We start from the raw sequence: 23,043 nt of genomic DNA on the forward strand, positions 1-23,043 counted from the left end.
ATTGTTGTTTGGCGAGTCCAGGCTGGGGATTCGAACCCGCCACCTTAGGTGTACGTGGCTGGCGCCTTAGCCGGTTGAGCTATAGGCGCCGAGCCAGGATGCCTGGTTTTAATGCACTTTTCTTGAGTATTACTGAGCCTGAGAAATTATTTTCTTCTGTTTATTGACCACTGACATTTCCAATTCTATGAACTGCCTAATTATTGGCTTTAGCCATTTTGCCATTTTTCTTTTTGTCTTGTAATGACTTTTTAATTGACAAAAATCATAGGGCTGGGAGTGGTGGCTCACGCCTATAATCCTACCACTCTGGGAGGCTGAAGTGGGTAGACTTCCTGAGCTTATGGGTTCAAGACCAGCCTGAACCAGAGCAAGACCCCTGTCTTTAAAAATAGCTGGGCGTTGTGGTGGGCTCCTGTGGTCCTAGCTACTCAGGAGAATGAGGCAAGAGAATCCCTAGAGCCCAAGAATCTGAGGTTGCTGTGAGGTATAACGCCATGGCACTTTACCAAGGGTGACAAAGTGAGACTTTGTCTCAAAAAAAAAAAAAAAAAGAAAAGAAAATAAAATCATATTTCTTTTATAATTTTAGAGGTAGTTATCTATTATCTTGTTTCTAGAGTTGCTGTTCAGTAGTGTGAAGTCATTCTAATTCTTTTTTTTTTTTTTTGAGACAGAGTCTCACTATGTTACCCTCAGTAGAGTGCTGTAGTGTCACAGCTCACAACAACCTCAAACTCTTGGGCTTAAGCGATTCTGTTGCCTCAGCTTACAAAGTAGCTGGGACTACAGGCACCCACCACAACGCCCAGCTGTTTTGTTGTTGTTGTTGCAGTTGTTTAGCTGGCCTGTGGTGGGTTTGAACCTGCCACCCTCAGTATATGTGGTTGGTGCTGTAACCACTGTTTACTGCCTCCATTTCAGTCTAATTTCATCTATAATGCTGAACATTCACTCAGTAGGCCTTTTTATATGGGAAATCTGTGACCCATCTGGGACATTTTCTTAAATTGTTTCTTCATTTATTTATACAATTTTCTGTTCTGTTTTTCCAGAACTCCTAACTAGATACTGAACTTCCCTGTTCAGTCCTTAATTGTATCTTTTCTGTTTTCTAGCTAATTCTTCACCTTTTGTCCTATTTTTTAGGGGGCTTCTTAGTTTTATCTTGTAACATGACTACAGACTTTCTCATGTGTGTTATCAAGCTTTTAATCTCCAAAGTTTTCTTTTCTGATGTGCATATGTATTTGAAGGAAGTTCTCAACTTTAATATTAGAATCTTCCCAAATGTTTAGTAATCCTGAGTTATCTGCTCATAATTAATGTTTTTTTTTTTTTTGAGACAGAGTTTCAAAAGCTGTTACCCTGGGTAGAGTGCCATGGCATCATAGCTCACAGCAACCTCAAATTTTTGGGTTCAAAAGATTCTCTTGCCTCAGCCTCCCAAGTAGCTGGGACTATAGGCACCTATCACAATGCCTAGCTATTTTTTTCTTCTATTTTTTTAGTAGAGATGGGGTCTTGTTCTTGCTCAGGCTGGTCTCAAATTCCTGAGCTCAAGCAACCCACCTGCCTTGGTCTCCCAGAGTGCTAGGATTATAGGTGTGAGCCACTGTGCTGGCCTCTGTTTATAATTAAGAATGTAGAATTAAAACACTGAGTAAAGGCTCCAAACATATGGGTGGAACTTGTCAAGTTTGTGCTTGCAGCTGGGTTGTATTAGTAGCCAGACTGGATTCTGAACATGGGCTCCCTGCTCCACCAGCCACCCACTTCGCTGTGTAGCTAACTCTATGCCAAAGGGACAAGCACAAGGGTTCTAATGTGTGGGCAAATGTCTGATATTTAGAACAAATCATGGAGACATCAATAGGATTGGGGTCATCTCTCCTGCTGCTCTGAGTACAGTTTCTGAACCACCTGTTCCCAGGATCTGTAATTTCCAAACCTGAAACACTCTTAGGGCTGTCCTATAACCTTTGTTTTGTGTTGTAGTGTCTTTCTTCCTTTAGAACAGTGGTTCTCAACCTTCCTAATGCCACGACCCTTTAATACGGTTCCTCATGTTGTGGTGACTCCCAACCATAAAATTATTTTTGTTGCTACTTCATAACTGTAATTTTGCTACTGTTATGAATCATAATGTAAATATCTGATACGCAGGATGTATTTAGGTGACCCCTGTGAAAAGGTCGTTTGACCTTGAAAGGGGTTGCAAACCACAGGTTGAGAACCTGTTTTATTTATTTATTTTTGAGACAGAGCCTCAAGCTGTCCTCCTGGGTAGAGTACCATGGCATCACAGCTCATAGCAACCTCCAACTCCTGGGCTCAAGTGAGTCTCCTGCCTCTGCCTCCCAAGTAGCTGGGACTACAGGCGCCCGCCACAACGCCCGGCTATTTTTTGGTTGCAGCCATCATTGTTGTTTGGCAAGCCTGGGCTGGATTCGAACGCACCACCTTAGGTGTATGTGGCTGGTGCCTTAGCCACTTGAGCCATAGGCACTGAGCAGAGAACCTCTGCTTTAGAAGGAACCTATCTACCTTTTAGTCTTTAAGCAATTCATTAAACTACTTGTCTTCTAAGAGTATTACTTATTACCTTGTAGTGTGGATTTCCATCTTTTAATCCAAATGTAGTTTTCATAATTTTTAGGAATTTGGGTGGCCCAAATCTTGATTCAGTCCCTCATCTTGATTCAGTTTCTCCAGGTCATTTAAACAAAGATTTAAATAATTTGGACTTCTTTGTCAAATAATTTAGATCTCTGAAATAAGAATATAAAAAAAGTTGAGGGCGGCGCCTGTGGCTCAAGGAGTAGGGCGCTGACCGCATATGCTGGAGGTGGTGGGTTCCAGCCCCAGCCACCCACTTCAAAAAAAAAAAAAAGTTGAAATAATTCTTCTACCATTATTTAGTCTGGAACATGTGCTAAGTTTAGACTTTTTACATATATTATTCCTTTTCTTTTCAGAAAACTATGAGAACTATAGATTATCATCCCAGTTTTACAGAAGAATAAACTTTAGCTAGAAGCATTAAGTAACTGAAGTTCCCCAACAAGCAGCAGGGTTGGGCTTGGAATCCTGACTTGTCTCTAACCGGCTCATTTGCAGATGAATATCTTGAGGCCAAAGTAGACAACTAATTTTCCAGAGTAATAGTTTATAATTAGGAGCCTCACAGCTCCTTGGCACATTTCCTTTTATTATTTCACAGTTAGAAGTTACATAATTTCCAATGAGATTAATATGTAACTGCTTTTTGTTTTAACAATACTGTGTATGAGATTGGAGCGGGTGAGTAGAGAGATGAGAGAGTTAAATAACATAAAGCCAATTAAAAAGAGACTCTGGATACATACAGCCTTTCATTGAAAGACAGTATCCTCCTTATAGTCTGATAAAGCTCAAATGGTATCATATTAGCTACCATGAACAATAAATATTAAGACGTTTTTAAAAGCAAACAGTCTGTGAAAACCACAGACTTCTTAAGTTCATTTTTGTGCCTTCAGCTCTGCCTTTTTAGGCTACAAATGAAATGCTACCTCTCCTCCCCACCCCTGTTTTCCACTTTTCCTATGACTTTAAAAAATAAAATTTTCCCTTGGTAACCATTTTCCCTGGTTACTTTCTTGGCTGATTTTCTGCACAAAGCACTGAAAGGCATTTATTCCCAAGGGAGGCCGTTATTTTAGATTTTACTAAGAAGTCAGCTAGCATTTTTCAACATTCCCTTCTGTGCTTTGTTTTTAAAGAAAGCTCTGATTTTGTTTCATTTTCAGCTGGAGACTTAAATGACACCAACCAAAGCCTACTTAGTTTAGATATCCAGGTAAAAAAGTTTTAAATTTTAAGTTTTTACTAAGGAATGTGGGATGGTTTTAATATCTGGGTATTTAATGTTGCAAATGTATTTAACCCTTCAGTAAATTAGCTCTTTGCTAATAGATTTTAAAAGTTCAAAGTGTCTATTATTCTGTTTTCTTGTGTTTTTCAGGATGTAGTTCCCAAGTTCTTAAAACTATACAGAAGTAGAATTAAATTATTTTTATGTGTTTAGATAGAATTATGTGCTTAATAGAAGTATAAATTGCTTTGAAAATTTCATTCTTTCTCACTTTTTAAGTCCTAAAAGAACATAAATGATTAATTAAAAATGTTTCTCATTTTAAACATTTGAATAAAGCGAAAAGAGATAACAGACATCTCATGGATTCTTGTAGAAGTTTAAAATTCTAATATTTTAAAAATTTACTGAAGACAACTAATGAAAAACTTTAAACACAGAAAATTAAGTTAAGATTTTCAGATGATACTTAATGTTGGGATAAACACAATACGGGCTAGAAGGAAAAAATGTACTTGATAAAAATGATACTGCGATTAGAGTGCCAGAAAATTTACAAATATATACACTCAATTATGAACTTGCTTATTAAGGTAAATGTTAAACACAAAGGCAAATTATATAAGTGATTGAAAATGACAAAGGCCTAAGCATCACTTATTAGTATTGAGAGTCCATTTCATAAAATTTAAACACTTTAATGAGACTATTTAGATGCTGATTTTTTTTTTTCGAAATTAAGATAGCTCTAATTTATTTCTGTACATTTCTACTTACACTTCTGGATAAGTAAAAGTGAATAAGTCTCGGGGGGGGGAAAGACAGACTAAAAGAGGTTGTTTCTAGGATAAGGATACTGGGAGAGAGGAGTGTGCTCAGCCTGGCAATAGTTGGCATATTCTTTCCTAAGTAATCAGTCAGGCAATGCCCCATAGGAAGCCCAGGGACAACAGGATGCCTGAGACCTTCATGAGAATTTAAATTTCAGAGCCTGAAGATCCAGGGCCTGACCCCTTACAACAGGATGGACGGATTGCACATAGGATTGTCAAACAAGAAAATTTCAATGTACACGTTTTTTGCAATGCAGAGCATTTGTGATGTATATCTAAAGCCACCTCCCCTGCCACTCCACAAATTCTAGTTCTAACCTGGCTCTCAGTTCAATTTTTCATATTGCTTTCCCTAGCTGCTTTGCTATTCCCTTCTAACATACTACCTTGCTCTTTGAATTGATTTTCATGATTTCAGGTGCCAATCAGCTAGTGGATTTGCTTCTTCTTTACATTCCATTATGTTAGTTTACCTAAAACTAGACTACAAAAAGTTATTCAAACATAATTACATTTCAATGACCTACAGTAATAGTTTTGAAATGACTACAGTAATTATTGCATATATACATATATACTTAAAAAAAAGAAACCTGTATGGTGGGGCTAGCTGACATGAAGATATCTCAGCCATTTGTTCAGCTAAGGTGACATGGTGGCAAGTCAGAATATGAACTAAATGAAACCTGCCGAGAGTAGGATGACTCTTGTAGATGAAGTTATAAAAAGAACTACTGAGATTCAAGAGGGCAAACTGAACACACACTGTGTTCTCTTCTCTTATCAAATCCTTCGTAATAAGAGAAGATATTACAAACAAATAACACGTGAATATATAGCTGTACTATATTCCTGGTGGGACAGAAACTATGAGAAATCCATCACAGATGAAGAGAATATGGGAATGAATTTAAAGAGGGACATGTAACCTTGAATAGGAATGGGAGAAAACTGACTAAAGAGAAATTTTATGGGAAAGAAAGAAATTTTTAGTTTAAAAGATCCCAAGAAGGATAAATAAACAACAACCTATATCTAGGCACATTATAGTAAAATTTCTGAATATCAAAGATACATTGAAAATTTGAAAAAGTTTTTTAGGAAGAAAAAATATTTCTTATAAATGGATAAGAATCAAATTCAAGGCAGACTTCTTGTCAGCAACAGTAAGCATATGAAAATAATTGTCTAGTTACTAGTATCTGTAAAATATTAAAGGGAAATGCTTAAAATTATCTTGAAATCACAATTCTATTTCCAAGTAAACCAAAATATTTTAAGATGTATAAGAACCACAAAATATTACAACCTACAAAATCCTCTGAGAAAAAGAAGATATGTTTCTGAAAGAAATAAAATGAATCTGAGCAAGCTTCTACTTCTGATAATGGCAGACAAGGCAAATGAAACCATTAGACCTGCTGAGAATAACTAGAAAAGATGAGAAAATCAATAGGGCCAATATTTGGGATAAGACTGAAACCCACAGAGGTTTGAAACAGTTCTTCTTCTGAAAGGATGTGTCGATTCCAGAAGAGATGCTTGAGAAGATAAAACAGCTTCATGAAGCTAGAGAGAAACAAAGAAATAGGGCTAAACAAGTAGGGGGGTGAGATGGTTGATGCTGGGGAAAAGTGATGCTGGTGAAATCAGCAGGCTTTAGGTTGGACCCAAAGTATAATAAATTGTATATGGTGAAGCCTAGCTTCAAATCACTCAATATACGGGTAGTGTGACTGATCATCTTTGGATAGAAAATACATCATCCTATGCTTCAGAGTATTTTCATATACAATGTCTAGCACTCAATCAAAGGTCACCAGGCATGTAAAGAGACAGAATAACATGGCTAAAAACTTAAAGAAATAATGGAGAACAAAAGCAGACCAAAAGAAGATTGAGAAAACCTAGTCTTCAGGCACAGAATTTAAAACAAATGTTATCAAATGTTCAAAAAAGTAAAAGATGAGAGATGAAAATTAAAAATTTCAATAGAGATTGCAAACAATAAAACGGAACCACTGAAAACCTGAAAACTAAATAACTACAATAAAAGAAATAAATAAGCCAGTGGACGGATTTAATACCAGACAAACCACAGCTGAAGAGAACATTAATGAACTGGAAGATGAGTTCAGAGAATAACCAGAATGAAAGATGGAATGATAGAAGGACAAAAATATGAAGGAAGGGAAAGTGACATTAAAGACATAATGAGCAGGCTACCATGAAAGACTACTGTAATTCTAGAAAGAAAACTAGAGGGAAAGGTAAAGTACTATCTTATTTGAAGAGATAAGGGCTGAGACATTTCCAAATTTGATGAACAATGTAGGGCAATCAATTCAAGAAGTACTATGAATCCTAAACTGAATAAAAACAAGAAAATCATTCAAAACAAGACCTTCATACACCAGGAAAATATAGCTGAAACCAAAGGCAATGAGAACATTTTTAAAAGTAGCCAGGAAAAAAAGTTCATTTTAAAGGAGAAATAATTAGATTGAGAGATCGCTTCTTAAATAAAATCAATGGAAAAATAAGACACAGAAATTGTGTCCTCTAGTCAGCCATGGTGGCTCATACCTATACTCACAGCTACTGAGGAGACTGAGGTAGAAGGATTGGGTGAAGCCAGGAGTTCAAGATTAGTCTGGGCAACACAGTCAGACACCCATCTCTAAAAATTAATAAAAAAAAAAAAAAAACTTGGCTGGGTTTGGTAACACATGCCTTTAGTCCAAACTACAAGGAGGCTGAGGTGAGAAGATGGCTTAAAGCCATGAGACTGAGACCAACCTGGGAAACATAGCAAGACTTTTTCTCTAAGAAAAGAAAAAAGGAGAAATAAAAAAGAAAAAAAGAAAAGAAATTATATTTTCAAAATGCTGAAAGAAAATACTTGTCAACCTAGGATTCTATATCTAGCAAATATATCCTTTCAGAATAAAAGTAATATATAAACATTTTCAGATAAATAAAAAGAATCAACCACCAACAGACCTGCATAAAAGGAATTACTAAAAGGTGTTCTTCAATCAGAAAGAAAATAATCCTGATAGAAGATTGGAGATACAGGAAAGAATGAGAAAAACAAAAAAACTAAATGTTTAGGTAACTTGAAATAAGTGGTTCTCAACTGAGGGCCAGGTTACATTTGGTAATGTCTAGAAACATTTTTGGTTGTCACAAGGGGGGGGGGGAAGGTGCTAGTGGCATCTAGTCTGCAGAGGCCAGGGTTGCTGTTAAATATCCTCTAATATATAGGCTGGCTCCCTATAAAAAAAAGAATTATCTGGCTTAGAATGTTAATAGTGCTGAGATTAACAAAAATCTGATCCAAATGAACTTTGACAAAATAATCTTTTGGGGTTTTTTTTTTTTTTTTTGAGACAGAGCCTCAAGCTGTCCCCCTGGGTAGAGTGCCGTGGCATTACAGCTCACAGCAACCTCCAACTCCTGGGCTCAAGCGAGTCTCCTGCCTCCACCTCCCAAGTAGCTGGGACCACAGGCGCCCGCCACAACGCCCGGCTATTTTTTGGTTGCAGCCGTCATTGTTGTTTTGGCGGGTCCGGGCTGGGGATTCAAACCCGCCACCTTAGGTGTACGTGGCTGGCGCCCTAGCCGGTTGAGCCATAGGCGCCGAGCCTGGGGTTTTAAAATATATTTAGGGCTTGGTGTCTATAGCACAATAGTTACAGTGGCAGCCACAAACACCCAGGCTGGCAGGTTTGAAGCCAGCCCAGGCCAGCTAAACAATAACAACTGCAACAAAAAAATAGCCAGGTGTTGTGGGAGGTGCCTATAGTCTCAGCTACTTGGGAGGCTGAGCCAAGAGAATCACTTAAGCCCTAGAGTTTGAGGTTGCTGTGAGCTGTGACACCGCCACACTCTACTTAGGGTGACATAGTGAGACTCTGTCTCAGAAAAAATAAGTAAAAAAAAAAAAAAAAAAAATATATATATATTTAGACTAGCCTGAGCAAGAGCAAGACTCCATCTCTACTGAAATAGAAAAATCTGGCCAGGCATAGTGGCACATGCCTATAGTTCCAGCTACTCGAACCCAGAAATTTGAGGCTGCTGTGAGCTATGGTGATGTCTTAGCCTTCTACCCAGGGCTACAGAGTGAGATTCTCTGTTTCCAAAAAAAAAAAAAATCTATCTATCTGTCTATCTACCTACACACACACTATATATATATGCGCAAAATAACTGACACAACAGTTAATATGCTGGAAAAGGATAATGGGAAAGTTCATCATGGTTCTTGCATTATCTGGGAAGAGGTAAAGATACTAATTTATATCAGGCTTTGACAAGTCAAGGATGTATTGGTAATCTCTACAAAGAACAGAATGGTAGAATGTGTATAGCTGGGCATGGTGGCTCACACCAATATGTTGAGCTCAGGTGTTCAAGACAGCCTGAGCAAGAGCAAGATCCTGTCTCTACTAAGAATAGAAAAGCTAGTGGAGCATTGTGGCGGGCACCTATAGTCCTAGCTATTTGGGAGGCTGAGGAAAGAGGATCACTTGAACCCAGGAGTTTGAGGTTGCTGTGAGCTATGACATCACTGCACTCTACACAGGATGAAGAATGACAGAATTAGACTCTATCTTAAAAAAAAGCATAATTACTAAGGAGATAATAAAAACTAAACAATCAAAAAGAATGAAAACATAAAAAGAAACACAGAACAGGTAGGAAAAATAGAAAGCAAATACAAAGATTTAAACTCAAACATATCAAGTATTACATTAAATATGAATAGACTAAATGTATTGATGAAAGGGAAAAGATTGTTAGAGTGCCCTCAAAAAACCACAATATGCCACCAAGTATATAAAAATATTAAAATATAGAAAGGTTGATAGTAAAGTAATACAAAAAATATATTAAGCAGACATTAACCAAAAAAAGTAAGTACCATAGGACGGCGTCTGTGGCTCCGTGGGTAGGGCACTGGCCCCATATATCAAGGGTGGCGAGTTTGAATCCGGCCCTGGCCAAACTGCAACAACAAAAAAATAGCCAGGCATTGTGGCAGGTGCCTGTAGCCCTAGCTACTCGGGAGGCTAAGGCAAGAGAATTGCTTAAGCCCAGGAGTTGGAGGTTGCTATGAGCTATGATGCCATGGCACTCTACTGAGGGTGATAAAGACTCTGTCTCTAAAAAAAAAAAAAAAAAAAAAAAAAGTAACTACTATATTTTCCCATGTATAATGCACTTTTTTGCCTGCATTTTTTAGGGAAAAATAAGGATGCACATTATACACAGGTAGGACTAATTCCATATCTACATAAATGCTTTTAATTCTTTTATGCTTATTTGTTAAAAGTATAAGTCTTGGCTCGTAGCCTATAGTTCAAGCAGCTAAGGCCACCAGCCACATACACTGTAGATGGTGGGTTTGAATCCAGCCCAGGCCTGCCAAACAATGACAACTAGAACCAAAAAAGCAGCTGGGCGTTGTGGCATGCGCCTGTAGTCCCAGATACTTGGGAGGCTGAGGCAAGAGAACCCTTTAAGCCTAGGAGTTGGAGGTTGCTGTGAGCTGTGATGCCATAGCACTCTACCCAGGGTGACAGCTTGAGGCTCTGTTTCAAAAAAAAAAAGTATAACTCTAACAAGTAATAATGATATCCATATGAAAAATACCACCCTGGAAAATGGCAACTGGTTTTGTTGAATTTATGATGAACTTACAACAAAAGGCCATGTTACACAAAGTGCTGAGGCAATTGCAGTAGACTTGAAAACTCAAATTGCTATGATACCTGGTGAACTAATTAGTTAACTGCAACTTCATGATGTGTTATTAACAAGCCCTTTAAGAACCTCAAGAAGAAAGAGTGGATGTCGTGGATGCAGTCAGCTGGTAAGATTTAACAACTATAGGCAGAATCAAGAAAGCATTCATCACCCAGATTTGTGATTAGATTCAAAGATTATATACAGAACAGTGTCAAGAAGGAACTAGTTGTAAAATTGTTTAAATAATATGGCATCAGCAATGCTATGGATGGAACTGAGAATGATGAAATTACTGGGATGAGAAAAGTGACTCTTCAGAAGAAACTGGGAATGCAGAAATGGAAGAAGATAATACTTCTGATATTACCAGTGATGAAGAACTCTTGGCCTGCTACGATGCATACATATCCTAAATTTATTACTGGCACATAAAACTTCTTGTACCACGTATCTCTTCTTGTGTTTTGTTACATAAAATTTCTTGACCATAATATGTTAAAAAGTAAATGCTAAAATTCCTTTATAATACAAAAAACAAGAACCTAAACATAAACAAATAAAATTTTGAATTAAAAAATCAAAATGAAAGATTTTTTTTCCTGAAAGTTTAGGCCAAAAACATGGGTACACATTATACATATGAGCACAGTATACACACGGCAAAATAACGCTATATTAATATTAGACAAAGTAGATCACATGACAAAAGCACTACTAGAAACACTGAAAGTATCTACCTAATGATAAAAGGAACAGAAAGATATGACAATTCTAAATTTGTATATACTTATAATTATCAGGACAAAAAGGACAAATCATTAGGATAATTAGAACAGAGTGATAGTGTCAAAATCTTCCAAATGCTTATTGATACTCTCCCTGCTATTTTAAACATAGACCTCATTTATTTATTATTTATTTTGAGACAGTCTGATTTTGTCACTTTGGGTAGAGTGCCCTGGCATCATAGCTTACAGCAACCTCAAACTCTTGGGCTCAAATGATTCTCTTGCCCAGTTTCCCAAATAGGTGGGACTACAGGTACCCACCACAACACCCAGCAAAACTATTCAGGCAGTAAAAGATTAGTGGTGCCAGGACTTGGGATGGGGAGGGACGAACAGGTGGAGCACTGAGGATTTTTAATGCAGTGAAACTATTCTGATATACTACAGTTGGCCCTTTGTATCCTGGGTTCTGTATCTACAAATTTAATCAAAGAGTTTGAAATGGAGTTAGGCCTACTGTGGTGGCATCTGTACTGAAAATATGCAGACTTTTTTTTTTGTCATTATTCTCTAAGCAATACAGTATAACAAGTATTTACATGAGCTTTACATTGTATTTGGTACAAGTGATCTTGAGACGATTTACAGTATAGGAGCACATAAGTAGGCTATTTGCAAATACCATGCCATTTTATTTTTTCTTTCTTTTTTTTTTACCATGCCATTTTATATAAGGGACTTGAGCATCCTCAGATTTTGGTATCTTTGAGGAGGGGTTTTGGAACCAAATCCCCTATAGACACCAAGGGACTATTGTATTATCAAGATAGATGCATGTCGGCCAGGTCCAATGGCTCACTCTTGTATTCCTAGCACTGTAGGAGGCCAAGGCAGGTGGACTGCTTGAGCTCAGGAATTTGAGATCATCCTGAGCCAAGAGCAAGACCTCATTTCTGCTAAAAACAGAAAAAGTACCTGGCATCATAGTGGCTCTGTAGTCCCAGTTATTCAGGAGGCTGAGGCAGGAAGATCACTTGAGCCCAAGAGTTTGAGGTTGCTGTGAGCTACGATGACATGCTGGCACTCTACCCAGGGCAAGAGGAAGACTCTTTCTCTCAATAAGAAAAAAAAAAAAAAGATGGGTACTTGTCATTAAACATTTGTCAAATCTCATAGCATGTATAATACCAAGAGTGAAACCTAATGTAAACTATGGACTTTGGGTGATAATGATGTGTCAGTATGGGTTCATCAGAGGTGTGAGATGTTGATAGGCAGGAAAAGGGTATATGCAAGTTCTATACTTTTCCATTCAGTTTGCTGTTAACCTGAAACTCTAAAAATTAAGTCTATTGGCCAGGCGTGGTGGCTTATGCCTGTAATCCAGCATTCTGGGAAGCTGAGGGAGAAGGATTGATTGAGTTCAGGAGTTGGAGACCAGCCTGAGCAAGAATAAGACCCCATCTCTACAATAAATAGAAAAAATTAGTGGACATAGTCGTGTGTGCCTGTGGTCTCCGCTATTTGGAGGCTGAGGCAGGAAAATTGTTTGAGCCTAAGACTTTGAAGTTGCTGTGAGCTGTGATAATACTACTGTTACTCTATCTGGGATGACAGAGTCAGACTCTCCAAAACAAAAAACACAATAAAAAAATTTGGTTTGGATTTTTAAAATTACTGTCCATGTTTCAATTACTGTCCATGTTTCTGTTTAGCATGGCTAATCCTTCCTCTACCTCTTTAACAACATAACTTTCAATGACTTACTTAATAATTATGTCAGCAATGTCATTTCTGAATTAGTTTCCATAGATTGATTTTATCATCATTATGGATCAAATTTTTCCCACATTGTGTACAGTGGATTCCACAACATTTGGTGCTCTAGGACAAGGTTATTGTTTGTTATTGCAAACAGTCTGATTTTTTCTGAAAGGCTTGTTTCTAAGATTTGTTAAGTGGGATCAGAGCAGATTTTAGCCTAGGGCTAATTATTTTCCTCTACTGAGGTAATGCCTTTTTGAGTATTCTACCAGATGCCCTGTGAATTATAAGGTTTTCCACTCTGACTAGTGGAACACAAACTCTTCCTGGTCTTTTTTAAGCTCCAGAGATTTTTTGGGAGGGGGGCTGGGGGGACAGAATCTCACTTTGTCGTTCTTGGTAGAGAGCTGTGGCATCATAGCTCATAGCAACCTTCAACTCTTGGGCCCAAGTGATCCTGTTGCCTCAGCCTCCCAAGGAGCTGGGACTACAGGTGCCTGCCAGGAAATGCCCAGGTATTTTTAGAGACGGGGGTCTCCCGTTTGCCCAGGCTTATCTCAAACTCCTGAGCTCAGGTAATCTACCCATCTCAGCCTCCCAGAGTGCTAGGATTACAGGCATGAGCTACTGAGCCCCACATTAAGCTCCAGAGATTTTTTCCCCTTTGTTCTTTATGGTAGTTCTTTCCCTAGTCTTGAGTGGTTTATTAACATACATGTGTTATTCAGTACTCAGTTGAAGACTTGAGATCCCTGAAAGGGTTTCTCTGGGCTAGCTTTCACCCCTCTATACTCTGCTCTATGAACACCAGTCTCTTTAAGGTCCTCAGGTTCCCAGCTCTTTCTTTTCAATTCCAGGAAACTGTTGGACTCTGCCTGGGTTCTCTTTCTGTGCTATAAACCCGGAAATTCCCTCCAGGTAGTAAGCAGGTCAATCATGGGGTCTTAGAAATTTTGATTCACCCTATTCTTGCGGATCACTGCCCTGATACACTCTATGTTTAGTGTTTGGAAAATATTTCATATATTTTGTCCTATGTTTTTTTTGGCTAGCGCTGGGTTTGAACCTGCCACCTCTGGCATATAGGGCTGATGCCCTACCCTTTTGAGCCACAGGCACTGCCCATTTTGTCCTATTTTTAAGTTGTTTTGTGTAGGAAGTATATCTGATCCCTGTTACTCCATCTTGGCTAGCAGTTATATTTGGTAGGTTTTGTCACAATGCTAGAACATTGGCTAACAAGTTCTCTAGGAAGTATTAGAGAATGCTTCACAGCCTCTGTAAGAACTGACTTTATGGAGTTGTCCAACTGGCAGGAATGATGTCTGGCAATACAAGAATGATAACCTCCACAGAACAATGCTCATATTCTTGGCTTTCAGATGATATACCATACGGCAGAATATCAAAAATAGGACCTGTATCTAGGCCAAGGATAGGATACCCTGTTTGCTACAATCATTACAAATTCCTACTGAGAGAATATGACAGTATTTGGCCAGACTTAAAACTGATAGCCTGTAATTCCTAAACACTTAGGTGGTAGACACTGTGGCTTTAGGAAGGCACACTTTACCCTTAGCACATGGTTTTCCATTAGAATGTACTTGGAATTTCCCACAGCTTGTCTTAGGTTATGAAGCAGACCTCTATGATAATAGGATCTGGACATCAACAGATTTCAGCTGTGTGTCTATTAACCACGGGGATATACAATTTGAGAAAAACACTGTTAGGTAATTTTGTCATTTGAACATTACAGAAGGTAGTCACACAAATCTAGATGATATAGCCTACTATATACCTAGGCTATATCATATATAGCCTGTTGGTTCTTGGCTACAAAGTTATGTAGCATGTTACTATACTGAATACTATAGGCAATTATAATATAATGATAAGTATTTGTGTATTTAAACATATCTAAATACAGAAACTGTACAGTAAGAATACTGTATAAAAAATAAAAATTGGTACTTCTGTATAGGTTACTTTCTATGAATGGAGCATGGAGAACTGCAAGTTGCTCTGGATAAGTCAGTCCTGAGTTACTGTGAAGGCCTAGGACATTACTGTACACTCTACATACACGTAGGCTACACTAAATTTGTAAAAAATTCTCTTTTATTCTGTAATAAATTAACCTTAGCTTACTGTAATTTTTTTACTTAACAAACTTTCTTTTCTTTTTGAGACGGAGTTTCACTTTATTGCCCTTGGTAGAGTGCCATGGCGTCATAGCTCACAGCAACCTCAAACTCTTGGGCTCAAGCAATTCTCTTGTCTTAGCCTCCCAAGTAGCTGGTACTACAGGAGCCTGCCACAACACCCCACTATTTTTAGAGATGGGGTCTCACTCTTGCTCAGGCTGGTCTCGAAACCGTGAGCTCAGGCAATCCACCCGCCTTGGCCTCCCAGAGTGCTGGGATTACAAGCATGAGCCAACACACCTGGCCAATACACTTTTATTTATTTTTTTTAACTTTTTGACTCATTTGTAATAACACTTTGCTTAAAACACAAATACATTGTTCAGTTGTACAACAATTTTTTCTTCCTATCTTAATTCTGTAATATTTTTTAACTTCTCAAACTTTTTTGTTAAAAATCAAGACACAGGGTGGCGCCTGTGGCTCAAGGAGTAGGGTGCCAGCCCCATATGCTGGAGGCAGTGGGTTCAAGCCCGCCCCAGCCAAAAACTGCAGAAAAAGCAAAAAAACAAAAAAACCAAGACACAAACACACATATCAGCCTAAGCCTACACAGGGCTAGGATCATCAATATGACAGTCTTCCATCTCTACATCTTGTCCCAATGGAAGGTTTTCAGGGGGATAATATATGGAGCTTTCATCTCCTATGATAACAATTCCTACTTCTGGGAAGGAATGGGAAGATGGGTTGTGGATGACATTACTCACAGTATGCCTTGGCAGAAAGGTGGAGAGAAACCTCCTAAATAATTGTTGAAAACCTATAGAATAGTGGGGCCCATAGAGGGGTTATCTAATTATTGCCTGGGAGCAAAGTCCAACCCACTGCCTTATTTATTTATGTTTTTGAAACAAAGTATCACTCTGTTGCTTGGGATAGATGGCCATGGCATCAGTGTAGTTCATAGTAACCTTAAACTTCTGAGTTCAAGTGGTCTTCCTGCCTTCGCCTCCCAAGTAGCTGGGACTACTGGCACCTACCACAATGCCCAGCTATTTTTAGTAGAGATAGAATCTTGCTCTTCCTCAGGCTGAACTCAAACTCTTGAAATCAACTGATCTACCCACCTTGGCATCCCAGAGTGCTAGGATTACAGATATGAGCCATCACGCCTTCTGTTTTTTGCACTGTCTTTTTTTGTAATGAGTTATATTGGAACATAGTCACATTCATTTGTTTATGTATTGTCTAGGGCCACTTTTGCTTTGCAATGGTTGAGCTGAATAATTATGACAGAGAATGTATAACCTATAAAGTCTCACATATTTACTATTTGGCCCATTATATAAAAAGTTTCACCAGAAGCAGTGGCTCATACCTATAAACCTAGAACTTTGGAAAGCTGAGATGGGAGGATAATTCATGGCCAGGAGTTCAAGATGAGCATGGGTAACATAGGAAGACCTGGAATCTACTAAAAAGAAAAAGTCAGGTTTGGTGTCTCATGATTATAGTCCTAGATACTTAGGAGGCTGAGGTGGGAGGATTGCTTGAGCCCAGGAGTCCAAGGCTGCAGTAAGCTATGATAGTGTTACTGCACTCTAGCTTGGGCAACAGAGCGAGATCCTTTTTATAGAGTAAAAAGAAAAAGTTTGCTCATGCCTGTTCCAGACATAAAGATAAAATATGAAAAGTTCTTTGATTCTGATAGAATAATTCCAAATTCTGATTTGGCAGTAATACTACAGCAGATAGCCCATATATCATATAAGTATTATTACTCTAAGACTCACCTACTGATGGATACAAGATAATATAAGCCAATTTTCAGAAGTCAAAATTTATTCACCACCACTAACTTTGAAATAATTGTTTCCTTCTAGAAATTGGCTCATGAAAAGGCGAACATGAAGTTTGCTGCTTTCTTCTGTTTTGTTCTGCTTATCATTTTTCAAACTGACTTTGGGCAAAATGAAGAAGCTCCTAGGAAGCAGAGGAGGAAGATGTATCACAGAAGACTGAGGAAAAGTTCAACCTCACCCAAGCATAGATCAAACAGACAGCTTGGAATTCCCCAAACAACAACTGTGACACCAGTAGCAAGATTTCCAATAGTTAACTCTGATTATGGTGTGGAGGAAAAGTTTGAATCTTTTTCAAATTTTCTTGGAGTAGAATCAAGCTACAATGTGTTACCAGGTAAGAGAACAGTGGGGGGGGGGGAGGAGAAAGATAATAAATGAAAGAAAAATCTAGTCTGGGTGTGGTTGCTCACGCCTGTAATCCTAGTGCTCTGGGAGGCCGAGGCAGGTGGATTGCCTGAGCTCAGAGGTTTGAGACCATCCCCAGCTGGAGTGAGCCAGATTGAGACCCCGTCTCTACCAAAAAAAGCCAGGCCTTGTGGCGAGCGTCTGTAGTCTCAGCTACTTGGGAGTCTAAGGGCAAGAGAATCGTTAGAAGAAAAGAAAAAAAAGAAAATTAAAACAAACAAACAAACAACTTCAAACTAAGATGACTAATAGCCAGTTGAGAGCAAAATTCAAAAAAAAAAAAAAAAGAAAGAAAAAATCTAAGTTATTACCTTTTGTTTTAATTTACATAGATAAAGTTTAAATACTTTCATTTATTTTTATTATTATTTTTATTTTTGAGACAGAGTGTTACTTTGTCACCCTCGGTAGAGTGCCGTGGAGTCACAGCAACCTCCAACTCTCCGGCTTAAGAGATTCTCTTGCCTCAGCCTCATGAGTAGTTGGGACTACAGGTGCCTGCCACAATGCCCAGCTATTTTTGTTGCAGTTGCCATTGCTGTTTTAGCTAGCCGGGGCCAGGTACGAACCCGCCACCTTGGGTATATGGGGCCAGCGCCCTACCCACTGGGCCACAGGTGCTGCCCTAAAGTTTAAATACTTTTAAGAATAATTTAAGGCACATATTTATAATACAAAATTATTAGAAAAAAAGAAAATACTTATCTCATCACTCTATACTCTTTTTTTTTTTTTGAGACAGAGCCTCTTTCTGTCACCCCAGCCATAGTTCAATGGCATCATCATAGCTTACTACAACCTCTAACTCCTGAGCTCAAGTAATCAATCCTCTTATGTCAGCCTCCTGAGTTGCTGGAACCATAGGTGATCACCATCACATCTGGCTAATTTTCTAATTTTTTGAGATGGGTATTGAACTCCTAACCTCAAATGATCCTCCCATCTTACCTTCCCAGACTGCTGGGATTACAGGTGTGAGCCATTGTGCCCAGCCCCTACCACTGTATTTATAAAATCATCATTATCCATGTTGACCAGTTTGATGGAAGTATTTCAGACTGCATGTGAAAACCCCACACTGTACCCTAGAAGTGCATTAATGTACATAGTTACCATTCAATAAATTAAAAAAAAAAAAAAAAGAAAAAGAAAAAGTCACCTTCAAAGTGGTAGGAAAAAAAAAATCATCATTATCATTTTGGTTTATTTCTTTCCAGGATATTTACTAAATAAATATATTAGTTATAGATGATATGCACATAAATTTGTAAACTATTTTTTCATTTATAAGGATAGATCATCCTATAAAAATAGTTCTTCCCATCCCCCCTAGAAAAAAAAAGAATATAGAAATAAATTATTCAGATGGATCTATGAACACATACATGGCTATTAAATACTTTCCACCAAAAGTTTTCAAACACGAATATAGTTAAAGACATTGAATTTATTTTATACAGATTTTTTAAATTCTGCCAAGGATTTCAAACAGGAATTTTTGAAAATGATATTTAATGGTTCACATTTTCCCAAGTTTGGGAGGAAAACAAATTATAGGTATGTTACCATTAACTAAAACTTACAAAACACAAAAGAAAAATCACTGTGTAGTTTTCTGTGGTGAATATTTTATGTATTGTCTCAATGAAATACATGTTTCTACATTATTATTTCCATGAAGTTAGTAGAAATAACATACAATTACCATGAAATTTGGCAATTTAGGCCACATTTATAACATTAGTCAGAAAAGAGAGGCAGAGAAATCAAGTAAAAAACCCCCTGTAATAATAGTCTACCCATAACTGCTAAAGAATGAAGAGGTCATTATCCTTAATTCAGTGGAAAGATATGTAAGCTATAATAATGGAAAATAAAAAGACCAAAACATAGTATGCATAATATGAGATTGAATCTGTTTAAATTTTTAAAAAATATGTACTATAGGATATGTATTAAAAATATATAGAAGATGTATACTAAAGGTTTCTAAATTGTCCAAAAATGTTTTCTTGTGGTCCTAAAGTACTTCTTTTTTATCATACTGTCATGCATACCATAAAATGTATCATTTTAACCACTTTAATGTGTATAATTCAGTGGCATTTATGGTGCTACATATTGTATAGTACAGCACATTCACAATAGTGTACAAACATCACCACTATCTTGTTTCTTAACATTTCCATTACCTCCAAAGGAAACCCTGTACATAAACTCCTCATTCCTCCCTACCATTAGTCCCCAGCAACCATTAATCTGCTCTGTCTCTATGAATTTATCTATTATGGAAATTTCATCTAAATGTAACCACATAATATGTGGCTTTGTATATCTGACTTCTTCATTAGGCATAGTGTTTTCAAGTTTCATCCCATGTTTAACTTGTATCAGAACCTCATTCCATGAACAATATTCCATTGTATGGATATAAGAGTATTCCATTGTTTATCCATATTATCAGTTCATGAACATGAGTTGTTTCTACCTTTTCATTATTGTGAATAGCACAGCTATGAACATGCCTGCACAAGTTTTATTTCAATTCCTGTTTCCAATTATTTGGAGCGCATACCCAGGAGTGGAATTTCTGGGCCATATAGTAATCACTAATGTGTGGTAACATCTTGCCAATACCTGTTATTTAATTATCTCTTACTGTATCTATTCTCATGAGTGTGAAGTGGTATGTCATTTGTGCTTTTGATCTGCATTTCCCTAATGATGATGTTGGGCATTTTTTATGTGCTTGTCATCTATTTCTGTATCTTCTTTGGAGAAATGTCTATTCAAGTCCTCTGCCAATTTTTAACTGGGTTATCTTTCTATTGTTGAGTTGTAAAAGTTATTTATGTACATTCTGCATTTTATATCCTTATCAGATACATGGTAAATGGCTTGCAAATATTTTCTCCCACTGTGTATGCTGTTCTTTCACTTTCTTGACAATATCCTTTGTGACACCAAATTTTTAATTTTGATGAAGTATAATTTAGCCTTTTCTTTTTGTTTGTGCTTTTGGTATCATATCTAAGAACCTATTGCCAAATACAAGGTTATGAAGATTTGCCCCTATGTGTTTTCTGAGATTTTTTTGGTCTCAGCTCTTATATTTAGGTCTTTCTTTCTTTTTTTTGAGACAGAGTCTTACTCTGTTGCCCTCAGTAGAGTGCTATGGTGTCACAGCTCACAGCAACCTCCAACTCCTGGGCTTAGGCAATTTTCTTGCCTCAGCTTCTTGAGTCACTGGGACTTCAGGTGTCCACCACAATGCCTGACTATTTTCTGTTGCAGTTTGGCTGGGGCCGGGTTCAAACCCGTCACCCTCAGGCACCACCCACAGTCTTTGATCCATTTTGAGTTAATATCTGCATTTGGTGGAAGGTAGGCATTTAACTTCATTTTTTGGCATATGGACATCCAATTGTCTTGGCATCATTTGAATAGACTATTCTTTCCCCTACTGAATAGTCTTGTCACCCTTCTTTTTTTTTTTTAAATTTATTTTATTTGTATTATTACTATTTTTTTGTGTGTGAGACAGAGTCTCAGGCTGTCGCCCTAGATAGAGTGCTGTGGCCTCATAGCTCACAGCAATCTCCAACTCTTGGGTTTAAGCGATTCTTTTGCCTCAGCCTCCCAAGTAGCTGGGACTACAGGTGCCTGTCACTACGCCTGGCCATTTTTTGGTTGCAGTTGTTATTGTTGCTTAGCAGACCTGGGCTGGGCTCGAACCATGTTGATTAAGTGAGATAATGTATATAGAGACCAAAGTAGAGCCTTTAACTCATTATAAGAACTCAGAACCCTAGGTGTATGTGGCCGGCACCCTTGCCGACTGAGCTATGGGTGCTGCCCTTGTCACCCTTCTTGAAAATCGGTTGACCATAGATGCCTGACTTTCGATATTTCCGTTGGTCTATATGACACACTGGCATAAGCTGATGATTGTAGATTTGTAGTAAGCTTTTTGCTGGTTTTTGAAATTTGGAAGTGCAAGGCCTCCAACTTCCTCCCTGCCCCCACCAGGATTGTTATGGCTATTTGGGATCCCTTATAATTCCATTATGAATTTGAAGATCAATCTTTTTATTTCTGCAGAAAGGCCATTAAAATTCTGATAGGGTATAGTACTTTTATCATCAGGAAAAAAACTTTTTTTTTTCCCAGAGGAAGAATTGGGTGCGTGGGATTATCTACTGTAAGTATCCAAATGAGAGATAGGTAGGGCCTGAATTGGGCTGAGATAGTAGGAGGGGACCAATGTAAGAGGCTCTTTTGGGGATGGAATTTGAGGACTGTGTCTCAGATGGACAACAGAGTTAGACGGAAAGCATCCCCTCTAATATTCTCCTTGGCTCTATAATGGCCTGTTCAGCTGATAGACATATTCGAGTATCTACAACCTGTATGTAGAGAAATGAATGTTAAAAACAGCTGCATTGTACACTTTAAAAGAGTTAATATCATGGTATGTGAATTCAGTTCTCATCGAGAAGCACCACAGAAGCAGGCCATCTGGTTTTACCTTTCCCCATCTCACACCACCAAGGGTCTCTGGTCATGTTATAGAACTGTACTACCTGGCCCCTTGTGAAGTTAGGTAGGGGAATACAATTTGCTTTGGCCAATATAATCAGATATTTTTAGAGCTCGTGTGTGGTTTTCAACCTCACATTCTCACTGCTATGGTGGTCAGGACAGCCTGCTTGTAGGTGAAGCCTGAGTGACTATAATAAGATGAGCCTGTTACCGACATTAGACACATAGCATAAACGAGTTCTATTCTTATATGGTTATCTCAGCCTGACATCACATATATTCACTTTCATTCAGTGAAAGTGGTAACCGCACAAGAAATTTAAACGTGTGTTACTGTTTTCTTCTAGGAAAGAAGGGACACTGCTTGGTAAAGGGCATAACCATGTACAACAAAGCCGTATGGTCTCCTGATCCCTGCTCTACCTGCCTCTGCTCAGATGGAAGAGTGCTTTGTGATGAAACCATATGCCATCCCCAGACGTGCCCGCAAACAATTATACCAGAAGGAGAATGCTGCCCAGTCTGCTCTGATACTGGTATAGAAATTTAGCTAAAACAAATTATGTGTGGTTTAACCTTTAACTTGAATTTGTTTTTATTTTGTCACTAATTTAAGGTGAAAATGATGATAAACAAGTATCTAGATATTTTCAAAATTGGTACAATGCTGATAAAAATAGTGAATATCTGGAAAAGTATATGGTAGGGGATAGAAATAAAAGATGGTGGCTTTAGAGTTCTAGGTCTATCCAACTGAGTAAACTTGGATCAGATTACATTCCATGTTTGACTCTCAGCTCTAGAGATAAAGTAACAGAATTTCTAAAATTAATAGATCTGAGTTCTTATAATGCATTAAAGGCTCTACTTTGGTATCTATATACATTATCTCAATTAACATGAATATCATCTCAGTGTCACGTGAACAAAGGAGAAGTGATTTGCATCTAGAGAGCACAAAACCCGGCTATTCCCACCTAGTCAAAAGCAGCAAAGAACCCACAGCATTGCGTGGGCAATGCTAGGGAAATACAGGAACATGTCTGGAGCACAGTTTTCTCCTGGCACTGCTGTGTGCATGAGGTCACAGAAAGGGTTTTGTTATCTTCTCTCTGGACCCCTTTTCTAATGAGGTTCACA

General features: G+C 38.0%; 2 protein-coding genes across 3 annotated transcripts in view; one reads left to right on the top strand and one right to left on the bottom strand.

Moving 5' to 3' along the window:
- The window catches only part of CENPP (centromere protein P), a 250,447-nt gene that overhangs the window by 50,087 nt on the left and 177,317 nt on the right, over positions 1-23,043 (bottom strand). The gene's annotated exons all lie outside the window — the stretch shown is intronic.
- The window catches only part of ECM2 (extracellular matrix protein 2), a 41,032-nt gene continuing 21,681 nt past the window's right edge, over positions 3,693-23,043 (top strand). The window contains exons 1-3 of one of the 2 annotated variants that reach the window (XM_003795042.2): positions 3,693-3,841; positions 16,975-17,290; positions 22,251-22,439. In XM_003795042.2, the coding sequence (XP_003795090.1) occupies positions 16,999-17,290; positions 22,251-22,439 (481 nt within the window). In that variant the 5' untranslated portion in view covers positions 3,693-3,841; positions 16,975-16,998. The remainder of the gene's footprint in view (positions 3,842-16,974; positions 17,291-22,250; positions 22,440-23,043) is intronic. The other variant, XM_003795043.2, reaches the window with a different exon arrangement.

This window comes from Otolemur garnettii, unplaced genomic scaffold, assembly GCF_000181295.1.
Source record: "Otolemur garnettii isolate 467f Iridium unplaced genomic scaffold, OtoGar3 scaffold00088, whole genome shotgun sequence".
Lineage (NCBI taxonomy): Eukaryota > Metazoa > Chordata > Mammalia > Primates > Galagidae > Otolemur > Otolemur garnettii.